The 13,761-nt window shown below is 42.3% G+C and overlaps 1 protein-coding gene across 1 annotated transcript in view; it reads left to right on the forward strand.

Annotated features, from left to right (window-relative positions):
- The window catches only part of LOC309373946 (ras-related protein Rab-10-like), a 38,178-nt gene continuing 24,417 nt past the window's right edge, over positions 1-13,761 (forward strand). Inside the window, exon 1 of the mRNA XM_081918577.1 lies at positions 1-474. Within this exon, the coding sequence (XP_081774703.1) occupies positions 333-474 (142 nt within the window). The 5' untranslated portion in view covers positions 1-332. The remainder of the gene's footprint in view (positions 475-13,761) is intronic.

The raw sequence follows: 13,761 nt of genomic DNA on the forward strand, positions 1-13,761 counted from the left end.
AGAGAGAGAGACAGAGACAGAGAGAACAGCTTGACCAGTTGAATTTCTGCCTGAGACACTACTGTTCAAAGGCACAGGGAGCCCTGCACTGGGGGCATATAGTTAAGCAGCAAAACAGAAGTCGGCCCGCTCTTGTTGGGGGGAAATCCAGCTCCAATCTCTCGCGTAAGCCGAGGCTTGGCGACGCTCGGAGAGGAAGGCGGCGGAGGAAGGGCGGGCCCTCCTTTGGCCGCGTGTCTGGAGGTGGAAAGGAGCGACGCCCGACGGGCAACTTTCGGTTCAGTCCTGCGCCGGGAGCAGCTGCAGCCACTCCGCTCTCTGGTTCGTGGGCCATGGCTCAGCCGGAGAAAGTACTGCAGGCCAAGATAGTAATGGCCGGGGACTCCTACGTGGGGAAAAGCTCGATCCTGAGGCGATACACCGAGCTCTGCCCAACCAAGCCGTCTCCGCCCCCTTCCTATATCACCACCGTCGGTGAGTAATCGCTCTTCCGCCTGCAGCTGCCATTCACTTGCCCGCCTCCTCCGCTTTCCTTTCTTATCTGTTCCACGTACCCCTTCTGGCAGCGCCCCACCCGCTGCCTGTGGGTTGGAAAATCAGTTTATTCCCTCTTATAATAAGGTGCGCGCGCGCGCACAGTCGGCGCATTGTAGTTTCATCTATAATGTAGCGTGCAGTCTTCCAGCTCACACAGAGTTCTGTCAGAAACTTCCAAGTCTGCCCGAAGATCTCTGTGAAGCTTGAAAACACTGCGTGGTAAAACTTCGCAGCTATTAATTCAATTCTCAAACGTTTTATTGGCATCACATACAAACATCCATGGCAAATCAATACAGAATTACCGCCTTCCCAGTGACACAAAACATTTGTCAAATGAAAGAGGCAAAGCAGACTAAGGTTACATCTCTAGGTCTCCTCTCCAGACGTCTGCAATGTGTTTTAACGACAAAAAAGGTGCGCTCCTGATTATTCCCCAATACAGTGGTACCTCGGGTTAAGTACTTAATTCATTCCAGAGGTCCGTTCTTAACCTGAAACTGTTCTTAACCTGAAGCACCACTTTAGCTAATGGGGCCTCCTGCTGCTGCTGAGCCGCCAGAGCACAATTTCTGTTCTCATCCTGAAGCAAAGTTCTTAACTCGAGGTACTATTTCTGGGTTAGCGGAGTCTGTAACCTGAAGCGTATGTAACCCGAAGCATATGTAACCCAAGGTACCACTGTAATAGAAAATGTATGACCTCTAACTCTAGTTTCCATTTGGGGATGCCGAGTTGACCTAGGAACTGCTGGCGGAGATCAACATATAGTTTACATTTAAGAACCATATGTGTAAGAGCTTCCACCTGATGGTCTTAACATGGGCAAATTCTTTCTCCTTCCACCATTCCCAAGAACCTTCCCCATAGGAGGTTTGAGGGATTTGAATTAAACCTGGCCAGTGAAAATGCCCTTCTTTCCTGAGGATTAAGTAAAAATTCAAGATAATGGAGGTTAATTTCATGTGCCCAAGAAAGTTGAAAGTTAAGAGGGGAACATGTTTTCTCTGCTGCTGCTGTTAGTTCCTGGCGTTCAGTGTCCCACAACCTAGTTTTTATTATAGCCTTGGCAGATGGTGGGGACAATGATCGCAAAAATTCCACTGACAGCCCAAGTTGCTGTACCTTTATGTTAAACTGTTGTAGCCCTGGGGAAAGAAAGGGATCTAGCAAAACTTTACTAAGGTGAGGATCTTTATATGTTGTGATTCAGATGTTTAACCAGCATGTAAGAAATCTTGCCCAGGCTACGGTCTCTACCTTGTGTTGACCTCCCTCTAGACACAAGGCTGCATAGGGTACACAATGTGGGACAGCAAAAATCTTTAAAAGGAAAGCTGCCTGCACTCGTTCTACCAGCTGGGTAAACCCTGGCAGCCAGGCTGGAATTCCGTAGAGCAACTGAGCTATAACTTTGGCGTTGAAGACCTTGAGGGTAGAGAGGATATGCGAATTACCTCTTGTTATAAAAAAACACATTATGGCCTGCATAGACATCTTACTGGCATTCACCACCGTTGCACTGTGTGAGGACCATTGAAGCCTATGATGGAATGTGATTCCCAGGTAGTTGAATTCGAATACCTGCTGGATGGGTTTTCCACCAAATACCCAGCTATAACTTTTGCGTGAATTCCCAAAAACCATTGTTTGCTTTTATCAGAGTTCATGCACAATTTCATTCTGGACAGATAGTCAATACAGGAATTTAACAAACATTTTAGGCCAATTCTTGTCCGTGAATGCAAAATCACATCATCTGCGTATAGAAGGATGGGAATGCTTGATGCATTGAGTTTGGGGCTGTGGGCATCCACCTGTTTTAGTAAAGAAGCGAGGTTGTTAAGAAAAAGGTTAAAAAGAGAGGGAGCGAGTACACAGCCCTGCTTTACTCCTCTGTTTATAATGACAGGATCTATCATTACATTCCCTGGTGTTGTTCTTATGTGACAGGTGTTCTTTGTGTAAAGCTTTTGGATCAAGTAATCTAGGTTCTAGGCCCATTGTCTCCAGTTTGGACCATAACAGTCCCCTGTTGACAGTGTCAAAAGCAACCTTGATATCAAGGAAGGCCACATAAAGACACTCTTTATGAAGCCGTGTGTACTTGGTGGCTAAATGAGATAACACCAAACAGTTGCGTAAAGTACCGTAGATTTCCCTGGCCTGAACCCTGCCTGCTCTGGACCTATGATGTTATTCTCATCAAGCCAAGTAGTTAGTTTATTTAACAGATGTTTAGCATACAATTTCCCGATGTTTGACAGTAGACTTATTGGCCGATAATTGGATGGCAGCTTTTTGCCACCCTTTTTAAAGATTGGGATAGATTGCTGCCATGAGTTAGGTATGATACCAGATCTATCTAACATAGTGAATAGTTCTGCTAGTATCGGAGCCTACCACTCTGGCTTGGCTTTGATCAGTTCAGATGGAATAGCATCAGGGCTATTAGATTTTCAGTGGCTTCTCTAGTTTGGGTCTGGCACCCACGGACCCTCCTCAAAACCCACCTTTTCTGTGAAGCCCTTGACACAGCCATGAGTGTAGCCAGGGGGGGCAGAGGGGCAGCTGCCCCTCCCCCATCAAGAAAAATCAAGAAAAACACCTCACTAACTGAGGTTCTGCCCCCCAACTAAAGCCTGCCCCCCTAACAAAGATCTGGCTATGCCCATGAGCACAACCCCCATACACACAGCTACTGTAAGCATGTGTAACAGGCTTCATTCAACACACTGGCAGTTACTTCCAAGTAAATACATGCAGAATCATACTGTGAAGCAATTAAGTATTTCCCCTATTTAGCTTTGCTTTCCTGTGTTTCCTGTTTCAGTTTTAATAGTCAGGGCCATTTAGAGAAGTGTAACTACTTTGCAGATTGCACCTGGAAACTAGACTCAGTGGAAGTGTGCCTGTGACTGTGTGTGTTTTAAACATTGTGGGAAGTTAGAATGTAAGTAGTTTAGCATTGCATTCCACTACTTTTGTGCACTAATAATCCACGTTATGTATTGTATAGCAACAGAGGGCACACTTCATGGATTAAAAGTGTACAATATAAATACACAAGGTGTACACTGTCACACTGGAATCTGCTATATACACGTATTCCACATGAACATGTGGTTGCAAGCTCCCTGAATATTCAAGTGTATAAGGTAAAGGGACCCCTGACCATTAGGTCCAGTCGCGGACGACTCTGGGGTTGCGGCACTCATCTCGCCTTATTTGCTGAGAGAGCCGGCATACAGCTTCCGGGTCATGTGGCCAGCATGACTAAGCCGCTTCTGGCGAACCAGAGCAGCGCACGGAAACTCCATTTACCCTCCCGCTGGAGTGGTACCTATTTATCTACTTGCACTTCGTGCTTTCAAACTGCTAGGTTGGCAGAAGCAGGGACCGAGCAATGGGAGCTCACCCCATCGCGGGGATTCAAACTGCTGACCTTCTGATCGCAAACCCTAGGCTCTGTGGTTTAACCCATAGCACCACCCACATCCCATTCAGGTGTATAGTACATGTGAAATAGTGCTTTTGGACTAATATGCCAACAAGCAAGCACAAAAAGTCCTCATGTATTAATGCCCTTATACGGGTCACGTCAAATGTTACTTATGTAAAGTACACACCATCACTAATTCAGTTGTGAAATAGTGATGGTGTTACATAAATAACATTTGACGCAACCCGTATTAGGGCATTACTGCATGAGGACTTTTTATGCTTGCTTGTTGGCATGTTAGTCCAAAAGCAGAATTGTGGAAAGCTGTACTTGCAAATAACGGTGTGTTGTAGTGCAGGGATATTTGCCCCTACATTGTTTCTTCTGTGTATAGTTTGGCCACCCTGTGGATAGCCTGAGGTTAGTATCATTCTCTACATGAATAGGTGGAAGGAACCATTGATCATGGGTGCTCTGTAACCTGTGGGGATCAAAGGTACTGAATGAATTATTTTAAAATCCACAAAGAAAACTAGCTAACCTCAGGTTTTATTTCTCTAAGATATACTGAGGTTGCAATGTTTAGCCATAATTTTCATCCCATAAGGAGTGCAGCTGGTTGGTAGAACATCTTCATTTGAAGCAGAAGGCCCCTGGTTCAATTCCTGGCGTATCTAGGTAGAGCTAGGAGAGACTCCTGTCTGAAATCCTGGAGACCCTCTGCCAGTCAGCATAGGTAGACCAAGGGTAGTCAACAGGATGCCCTTCAAATGCTGCTGGACTGTCACATTAGTCAAGCTGGCTGGGGCTGATGGGAGACCAACAACATCTGGAAGGTGCCATACCTGTAGAAAAAATACTAAGCTAGATGAACCAGTGGTCTGACTCTGCATAAGGCAGCCTGCTATGTTCTTCCTGGCTTCTTGCATGATTAGTGAACGTCTGCAGAGGGAACCTTTGTGTTTTCAGTGGACGCTCCTTACACATTTGACAGTGCTGATCTCCTGTGCAGCCCCAGCTGTGCGGTGTTGCTTCTTACAACTATAGTGCCCAAAGAGGACTTAATTCTATAGACATCTGAGCAATTAATCTTTTCAACTCTCATGTCCAGCTTTGATGTCTGTGGACATTTCATTGCCCAGGACAATCAAGATCAGATTAAGCCAAGGACTGAAATGCTTGCACTGTGTGTCTGTGATTAATTTGAGGAATTATTATTCTGATTGGCATGTACAAAAAAAAGTGTGTGTGTGTGTTCAGCTACTTCAATTATTTTTAAAAGGACAGGTTGCGGTGGAAGATTCCCAGGGCTTATCATCTTCCCTTAAGCCTTTCTGTGAGGATGACCTCAGACAGCCAATCCTGTTGGCTTGGTGAATAAATCTCTTTGAAAGGAGGGAAGCAATATTACCCATTGCATGTTGCATCCTATTGTTCTACTTCTAATAGTAGAAACATTTATTTATGTTCCTTTTAGAAATGTTGTGGGCAACAACTTGTAATACACAGTGTGCTGGGAAAACACGTTCCTCATGCCAATGTCCATTGCTGCCCTTGCTGTTCATGTTTTGTTTTCTCTCAGCAGTCTGGGGCCTTCAAATCACAAGGAGTGTTTCCCTTCCTTCTGGTGTGATCTTCTTAATATACTGTTTCTACATCTTGTTTATTAATAATAATTCACTGCCATCAGTGTAATGGCATTTTGCAGATTTCCATAAGCAAAGTCCCTTCCCCCAAGGACCTTACTGTCTAAATTTTGATAGCAACAACTGAGAAAGGGAAAACAAAGAGTAACAATGGATGTATGTGAACAAATGCTTTTAAGCATGGTTACAACTGAGCATGGCTAAGTATTTACTGTTACAGCCATAATGTATATTTTAGTAGACTCAGATAAGTGTAGTATTGTAGAGTTGGAAGAGATCCACAAGGGTCATCTAGTCTAACCCCCTGCAATGCAGGAATCATAGCTAAAATTGATGGTGGTTTTAGCTAAGGGCTACAATCCAACAGGTTTGGTGATACATAAGATTATTGAATTAACTAAATTAAGTTCAACTGATTCTGTCCTGGGTTGTGTTCATGACTTTTTAAAAACGTAAATGTGTTTTTGATATTGGGAATCACTCTCCTTCCCCTCTTATTTTTAAGTGGCATATGAATATGTAAATGCAACAGGTACCAGGTACTTACATTAAAATTATACCAAAAAATCCTCTTGTATACTGAGTAGTACTTTGGGCATCCTGGAGTCCTACTGATTTCCATTTGATTTCTCAAACTGAATAAAAATGTCAGAATCTTTATGAGAGGTAGATGAATTAAGGCTAGATTCCGTCAATCTAGTGTAAATATGCTAACGAAGCTCTGCTCTTTATAGTCAACCCCATCTGGAAGTTTACAGTTTAAAGCAGCTGCCATCAGACCATTGATTCTGAGAAGGAAAGTGTCCTCTTCCTCTGGGAGCAAGGGAGGAACGAATAGGCCCATCCTCTGTGAAAAAGAGTAATCAGAAAGAATTGGCAGTCAGTTCTGTGATGGGAGAAAGAACAGGACATGTATTGAAATCAGACTGTGCCACTGTAATGCTATTAAACAACTCTGTATAACCACAGTGAAGAAACGCAGAAGCAAATGGTGTTCTAATTCATAATGGAGAATGAAATGGGTTTTTTGCTGCGTGGACTGAGATAGTCTTCTCATGCATGAATACGTGCTGGGTTCAGAATGGGAGGAACTACAACTCGGCTGAGTCAGAGAAAATAACTGGTCGTTTCACACAGGCAACTTTGGGTCAGTGTTTTTCAGCTGGGTGGCTTTTCACCACTATCCAGATGATTGGATCACAGAATTGTAGAGTTGGAAGGGAGCGCAAGGGTCATTTAGTCCAACACCCGTCAATGCTGGAATATTTTACCCAATGTGAGGCTCGAACACACAGCCCTGAGATTAAGAGCCTCATCCACTATCAGCCGAGCTGTCATCTGAAGCATTTGTCTCAAGTACAGATCACAAATTCTACATGCTGCTGCTTGACCCATATTAGGACGGTTTGCAGCAGTAGACAAAATGGCGGTTTGTATGCAAACTTTGCTGTTCAAACAATCCTTTCGCTATGCGCACAGTGCAATTTGGCATGTAGAATCATCATGTAAATTGACCAGCTGGGTTAATTTGTATATCTTCTTATTTGAATTCACATTCCGTTTGTGCCATTTTCCTGGGGGACCAGATTGGATATTAGGGGTTCCTTATAGATACCAAGAAGCAGTATCTAGTTCTCCCTCCATGTGCACAGATCCTGATTTACCACACCATATCAACATTCTGTTAATTTTAGGATTATTAATAGGAGAGTAACAGAAACATCAATGTTTCAGTTGAAGATACTACAATTGAAGGTGGCGGTGGTTTTTCCCCCCTCCTGATTTATGGGCCTTCCTGATATCTTTGCCCAATCAATGTTCCTCAGAAACTGTTGGTTTTGAGAAAGACAGTTTTAATGTAATGGGAAAATAATAAATTGGGGGAAAGAGAGGGAATATATGTTGAGTACTGTGAGACTTCAGCAGAAGATGAACAATCAATTAGAGAACAATTCTAGAAAAGGTTGCCAGATTGCATTACATTTCTTAAATTTATCCTTCCTGTAATACATGATTCATTCTTTAATGTACAGGTCTAAAAGGTCTTCAACCCAATTTTCAGTTTGAAGTGCAGAACATGATTTCTAGAACTATAAAACAACACTCCTGCAGCAAAGTGATGCTATGGGTGTCCTAAAAGGTGATTAAATGAGAATTCCATCTTTAGGAACAAAACTAAACTATATCTGGTCATGAGATATTTTCAAGAAGACTTGATAACATATGTCATGGGCTGGCTAGACACGGAGGAATGGTGGGAGAAACCAGTTGGGGAACCCTTAAAGGAAAAAGGCTCAAAGCCCAGGGATTGGTGGTGGGGTGACACTGAGTGGTCAGAGCGAGAAGAGGGAGCAGGCTGGGGGGAGGATGATACGTTGGAAGCTGAAGAGGTAACAGGGTTTAGTGAGCAGGGAGACTCTACGGCACAGAAAAGTACAGAATTGGAGTCAGAAGCTAAAGTAAGAGAGGAGGGAGGCCAAGAGGCAGAGATGAGTCAGGCTGGTGAAGAAGCCAGGGAGTTTCTCCCTCCTGCTGCGATACATTACTTTGCATTTCTTTATATGAGCAAAATATAGTTTTGGCCACAGCAACTCTAGTCATCTCATGGGGAAAATATGAAGTTTCAGAGAATATTAATGTTTATGAGGCTGAAATCCATGGATTTTGGTTCACATGTTACACTAGTCACACAAGTAAACAATATAAAAAGGGAAAGCAGTAAATGAAGCAGGATGATGAAAAGTACCTTTTAAATCAGGAGTGGAGAACCTGTGGCCCTCTGGGTGTTAGACTACAACTCCCATCAGCCAATGATTATGGATGATGGGAGTTGTAGTCCAACAGCATTCTGAAGGCCAGAGATTTCCTATCCTTCTTTTAAATCTACAGCAAAAAAAGTCAGAAGATACTACTGAAGGAATTCTTGTAAAACCAAATATCTATCATGTTTATCTATAGCAAATTTCACATTACCAAGATGAGTACCAATAACATAGCTTTGTTCCACATTAATACTAGTGAAATGCCAATTTGGATGGGTAAGTGGAGGAGCATCTGTAAATCACAGGACCACTGCAAGGGCGGTGCCACCCCCAAAGGGAGGCAGTGCCCCTCCTAGAGGTTTGTGATAGCTGAGCACCTGTTGATGCTTCTTTCTTTCTCTGCTCAAGCTTAACCACTGCTCAGGCTGCTTTTACTTGTGAAGCACCATAGATGCTCTGCTGCTCTTGACATGCTGTGGTGGAAGCTGCTCTGCTGGATTCTTATGGAGGAAAAAATATATATCCATCCATTCAGTCCAACCAGGGAATGGAGGCTCAGTCCCACCTAGGTCATTCTGAGTGGTGGAGACTATCACCTTCTGTCAGCATGGCTACTAGAATAACAAGCCAGGGGAAGGATGGACCTGGAATTGAGCAAGAGGTGGAAGTAATCCTACAGGAGCCTTCCCCAACCTGGTGCCCTCTACATATTTTGGAATACAGCTCCCATCAGCCCCAGCCAGCACAGTTGTGGCAGGGGAAGGCTATCCTAGACTACTGGGTCGATTCCACTCCTCTGCTTTGCATGGCTCCATTCTTCTCATTTGCCCAGTCCTACCCTTTTTTCCTGGTTTTCCTGGAGCGTGGCCAAGAGATTGTTTCTAAGAAACTGTATAATAAATAAAATAAAATGAATTCATTTGGATTTGAAATGAAGGGGCACAAACAAGCAGTATTTTCATTAAACAGGACTGGAACGGTTATAACCAAGAAAGCATTTCAATGTTATAGTAGATAAAAATCAGAATATTTTGTACTCTAAAGTAATCATATTGGCAATATCATCCAGAGCTAATTCTTTAAGGTTTTAGATACAGCAGCTTTGTGCATGCCTTGGACTGAGCAAGGCTTTTCAGCTAGGCTTGATGTTTAAAAGCCCTATTATGTGACTAGCTTTAAAATCCTCTTTTGCAAATTGTTTTCCAGCTAAGGCACAGCTAAGACTGGGTGTGTGCGGGTGAAAATCTGCAGATTGCTTGTGCATTGCCGTGTAGCCAATGTAAAAGCAATCTGCATCACATACATCTGTTGTATGTCAGTTACATAGCAATGCACAACCAAACTGCAGAATCTACACTATAGACTGGAACACTTGCTGATGTGATTGCTGTGCTCACATCAGCATGGTGTCAGGATCAGTGTTAGTGCAGGGTCGTCCCATGTGATGCTATCTGTGATTTTAAAAGTATAATGCACTTGCTGACTTTTCACACACACACCCCTTTCTGCCAGGAAGGGGAGAGTAACAGAGTTTTTTGAAATTGGTTGGAACCCAAGCTGTGATTCCTTTATTGAGGAAGCATTGTTGAGTCTATGGCTAGTGCATTTAATTCCCTATCTCCATATGGATAGAAGTAATGGCCACAACTTCTTGTAGCCTTAGCTGGCTATTACGTTTTGCTTGCTGGGAAATACTGGGTATAGCTATAGTGGCTGCCAGTTGCCACTGCCAGTTGCCGAATGCGATTGCTACCTCCCCCAGATAGGCAAGAGTCAAAATATATCTATACTAGGAGAATTTCAAGACTGAAGAGGAATTCTGTGCACCTAGTTGGTAAACTTTGATTTCCTCTAGGCATAAATCTTACAGTATCTTGCAGACAAATGGGGCATGTTGCAATTGTGCAACCTTTGTGAATACAACCACTATTCATAACAAGAGCTCAGATCCAATTCGAAAGGTGTATCTTTGGAAGAAGGCAGATCAGTTCTCTAAAGAGCACATATTTCCAGTTCTTTCCACTCCCAGTTCCTATTCCCATGTCCCCCTCCCACCCCCAGTGTGTAGTTGGGAAGTCGTTGATCTGGGTGAAATAAGAATCCCCTCTCTTTTGCCCTGGTGCAAAGGACTACAGAGTGATGAAGATACAATATGGTAAAAAGTAATTTCTCAGTACTTACAATGCTTTTCCCCCTCATAGTTTGGACATTTCAGGTCCTGCTCACAACCCCAGAATTATAGTTGCAAGTTGGTAGTTTGCTGGCGATATTGGAAGGGTTGCAACTGTGGATAGTAGCATTTAGTTGTTCAAGATTTGCTTTTCTTAAAAAATAAAAAAAAATGCATTCACAGTAAATTTTCATTGAAAGCACTTTATTCAGCACTTAAACTCTCAGGGATGGTTGCCCTTCTTCCTCTTCAATTATGCAGTTTTTGTGAATTATAAGCAGCTATAGTTTTCTAATTAAACTTATACGGATCATAAGGCAGACTCATCACATTGAGAATAGCAGACTATAAAGAATAACTGTTTTTGTTTAAACAATGGCACCTCATTGAACACCAGGGGAAAAGTTTATGGGGGGGAAAAGATTTGCATGTCCAAGTGAACATGGAGATGCCTAACCAAATAAGTTTTGAAATAGTTCCATGACATATTTCCTTGCAGTGGATTTCATTGTAGTGCTTTCAGATACTGTGTACAAGTTACTCACAGAGATCTTAGACTGCTTCGGAAGCAAAACCTAACTTTTAAAGTGGTGGGAACAGATCAAAAAGAAAACTCCTTATGACTTGGCTGTCAAAGTAAAAGTAAGACTCTCTTTTTTTACCTCTTGCTAAAATATAAAAATGTTCAAATAAATATCGTCCATTTCACTTCATCACAGGATTCAAAGTAGCTTTACTTCAACTTGTTTTCTGCTTCATATGTCTTAATTAAGGACTAAAGGGAATATTCTTGCCATTTGCATGGCTGCAAAATGTTTAACTGGTTTTGTTTTTCTACAGTTGTCAGATGATTTCACCTTTTCTCTTTCTTTTTTGTATCCAAATGAGCCCTTTCTTAAGATTGACATGGGTTTGATAAACAATCGGTACCTATCAGGGGAGCCAATAGCTTACCACTGAGAAATTGCAAAACTACATATTGTACAGTGGTACCTTGGGTTACAGACGCTTCAGGTTACAGACGCTTCAGGTTACAGACTCCGCTAACCCAGAAATAGTACCTCGGGTTAAGAACTTTGCTTCAGGATGAGAACAGAAATCATGCTCCAGCGGCGCGGCGGCAGTGGGAGGCCCCATTAGCTAAAGTGGTACCTCAGGTTAAGAATAGTTTCAGGATAAGAATGAACCTCCAGAACAAATTACGTCCTTAACCCGAGGTACCACTGTATTGCTATGTGTATGTTGCTTATTGATTTTAGAGTTAAAATCCCAAGGTCTTCTTCAGTGTCCGTTAGCCCTCAGCTGCCTGGTCTTTGTGTAAAACACGAAGAGGAGGATGTGTGTCTCTCCAAGTAGGGCTCCCAGATTCCAGGACTTCCATGCATCACCAGCACTCTGTTTCTACTGAAAGCCTGGTTGATGGAACTCAGCACATTGAGGGTGCCATCTGGGCTTCAGTACCAGGTGACTGAGTGCTCAGCTGATTTCAAGGGCAAATCAGTGCCCACTCAGATCAAGGAAACCCTTGCCTCAAGGTTTGCTCCTCAATACATCTCACTGAGGACATTGCCTTGGTTTCTGCTCTCTTTCCACAATTGTTCCATTGGATTTGATCCCTGCCTCATCTTGACTATATACACTTGCCTTTGGCCCTCTCAGCTCCTGCTTGGCACCTTGACTCCTGGCTGCTTTGGAACAGTCACCTGATTCTGGCTCAAGTAGATTGACAGCCAGCTCACCCATCCACCTCATTCGTGGAGCCTGATAACCTGCAGCCCAGCCCATTCAGTGGTCTGTCACTTAAGATTTGTAAGCTCTCTGCAGACAGAGATGTTCTGACACCCTCGAGCACTTCATTTCTTTTGTGCTACCAGAATATATCAACCGGTGGGATCAAACAAAAGACTTCTGCATTCCCTTCTTCAGCCTTTGACCTCTGTCTGTCTTATTTGAGGAAGTTCCAGTGTTACTCAAGAAAGTTGTTTTTTCCTCCCTTTCTTCAATCTGTAATACAGTACAGATTTGTTGTAGGCCCACTTATACCGAACAGATAGCACAACCTGAAAATTCTGTCTTCCACAGAAACCTTTAGTGTACTCGGTACCCACTTCAGCTGAGAACCAATTGCATCAACAGTGTGTTCATGATACAATGAATGATTATAAAATCCTAAAAAGATTTATTAGAATTGGGTTTGGCTTGTTGTGTCCCCATGCTTGTGATACTTTGAAGAATGCAGGCAAAAACAATATGATCAAATAGCATTTGTCTGGCTAGTAATCAAGCCTACTTTTGTTATCATGGTCATATAATACTATGGCTTAATTTTATCAGCAGTGCGGTGGGCTTTGGCCTTCATTTCTCATACCCCTCCCCACAGCCTTGTCCATTTGTGAAATTTGTTTGAAATTTTATATAAAGCTATGAATAACTCATGCATGCAATACTTATTGACTTCTGTTTTTCACTAACATTCATTGACCTTTTAGGTCAATAAATGTAAAGTTGATTTAAGAAGTCAATATGCCTTATTTTAATTTAGATTAAATTTTCATCTGATTCAGCACTCTCTAGTTCTCTTTTTATAAATAAAATGCTCATGTCAATTTATTATTAAAATTTATGTCAAATATAAAATGTTTTCATGTAGGACTGGAAATCCCCAGCTGAGTTATTATTTTTAAGCATTTCCAGCTCAGTGTTTTGAAAGTGACCTTCCTGTGCTCAACTACATATCATGCCCCTTTCCAGTGCCTTTCTAGTTATTGTACAGAAGGTATACAGACATAAAATTGTATTGCAAGCTCTATGTGAAAAGAGAAATTTCCCTCTCTTAAATGTTGTTTATAGATGTGGGCATATAAGTGAATTTGGCTAAAGTAATGATCCTTCTAGATTTTCATTTTACGAAATAAATCCAATAAATTAGGTTTTTTACACTTCTTTTACACTGAAGCTTTAGTGAGATTTCATCAACCCTTAGGCTTGAACTAAATAATACTTTACAAAAAAAGAATACAGAACAATCTTTTAAATTCTGCAGCAGTTTGCTTCAAATGGTTGCAAAGTCTCTTCCATATAGGGAGAGGTAAGACTTATTTCTAAACTAATAAGGAAGCACAGCTATGGGAATTTCCCTTTTACTGAGTACTTTGGTGAGATTCCGAACTGTTATATAGATGATGGATTTTTTTTTACACCCTT

This window comes from Podarcis melisellensis (genome assembly GCF_964234715.1).
Source record: "Podarcis melisellensis genome assembly, chromosome: 7".
Lineage (NCBI taxonomy): Eukaryota > Metazoa > Chordata > Lepidosauria > Squamata > Lacertidae > Podarcis > Podarcis melisellensis.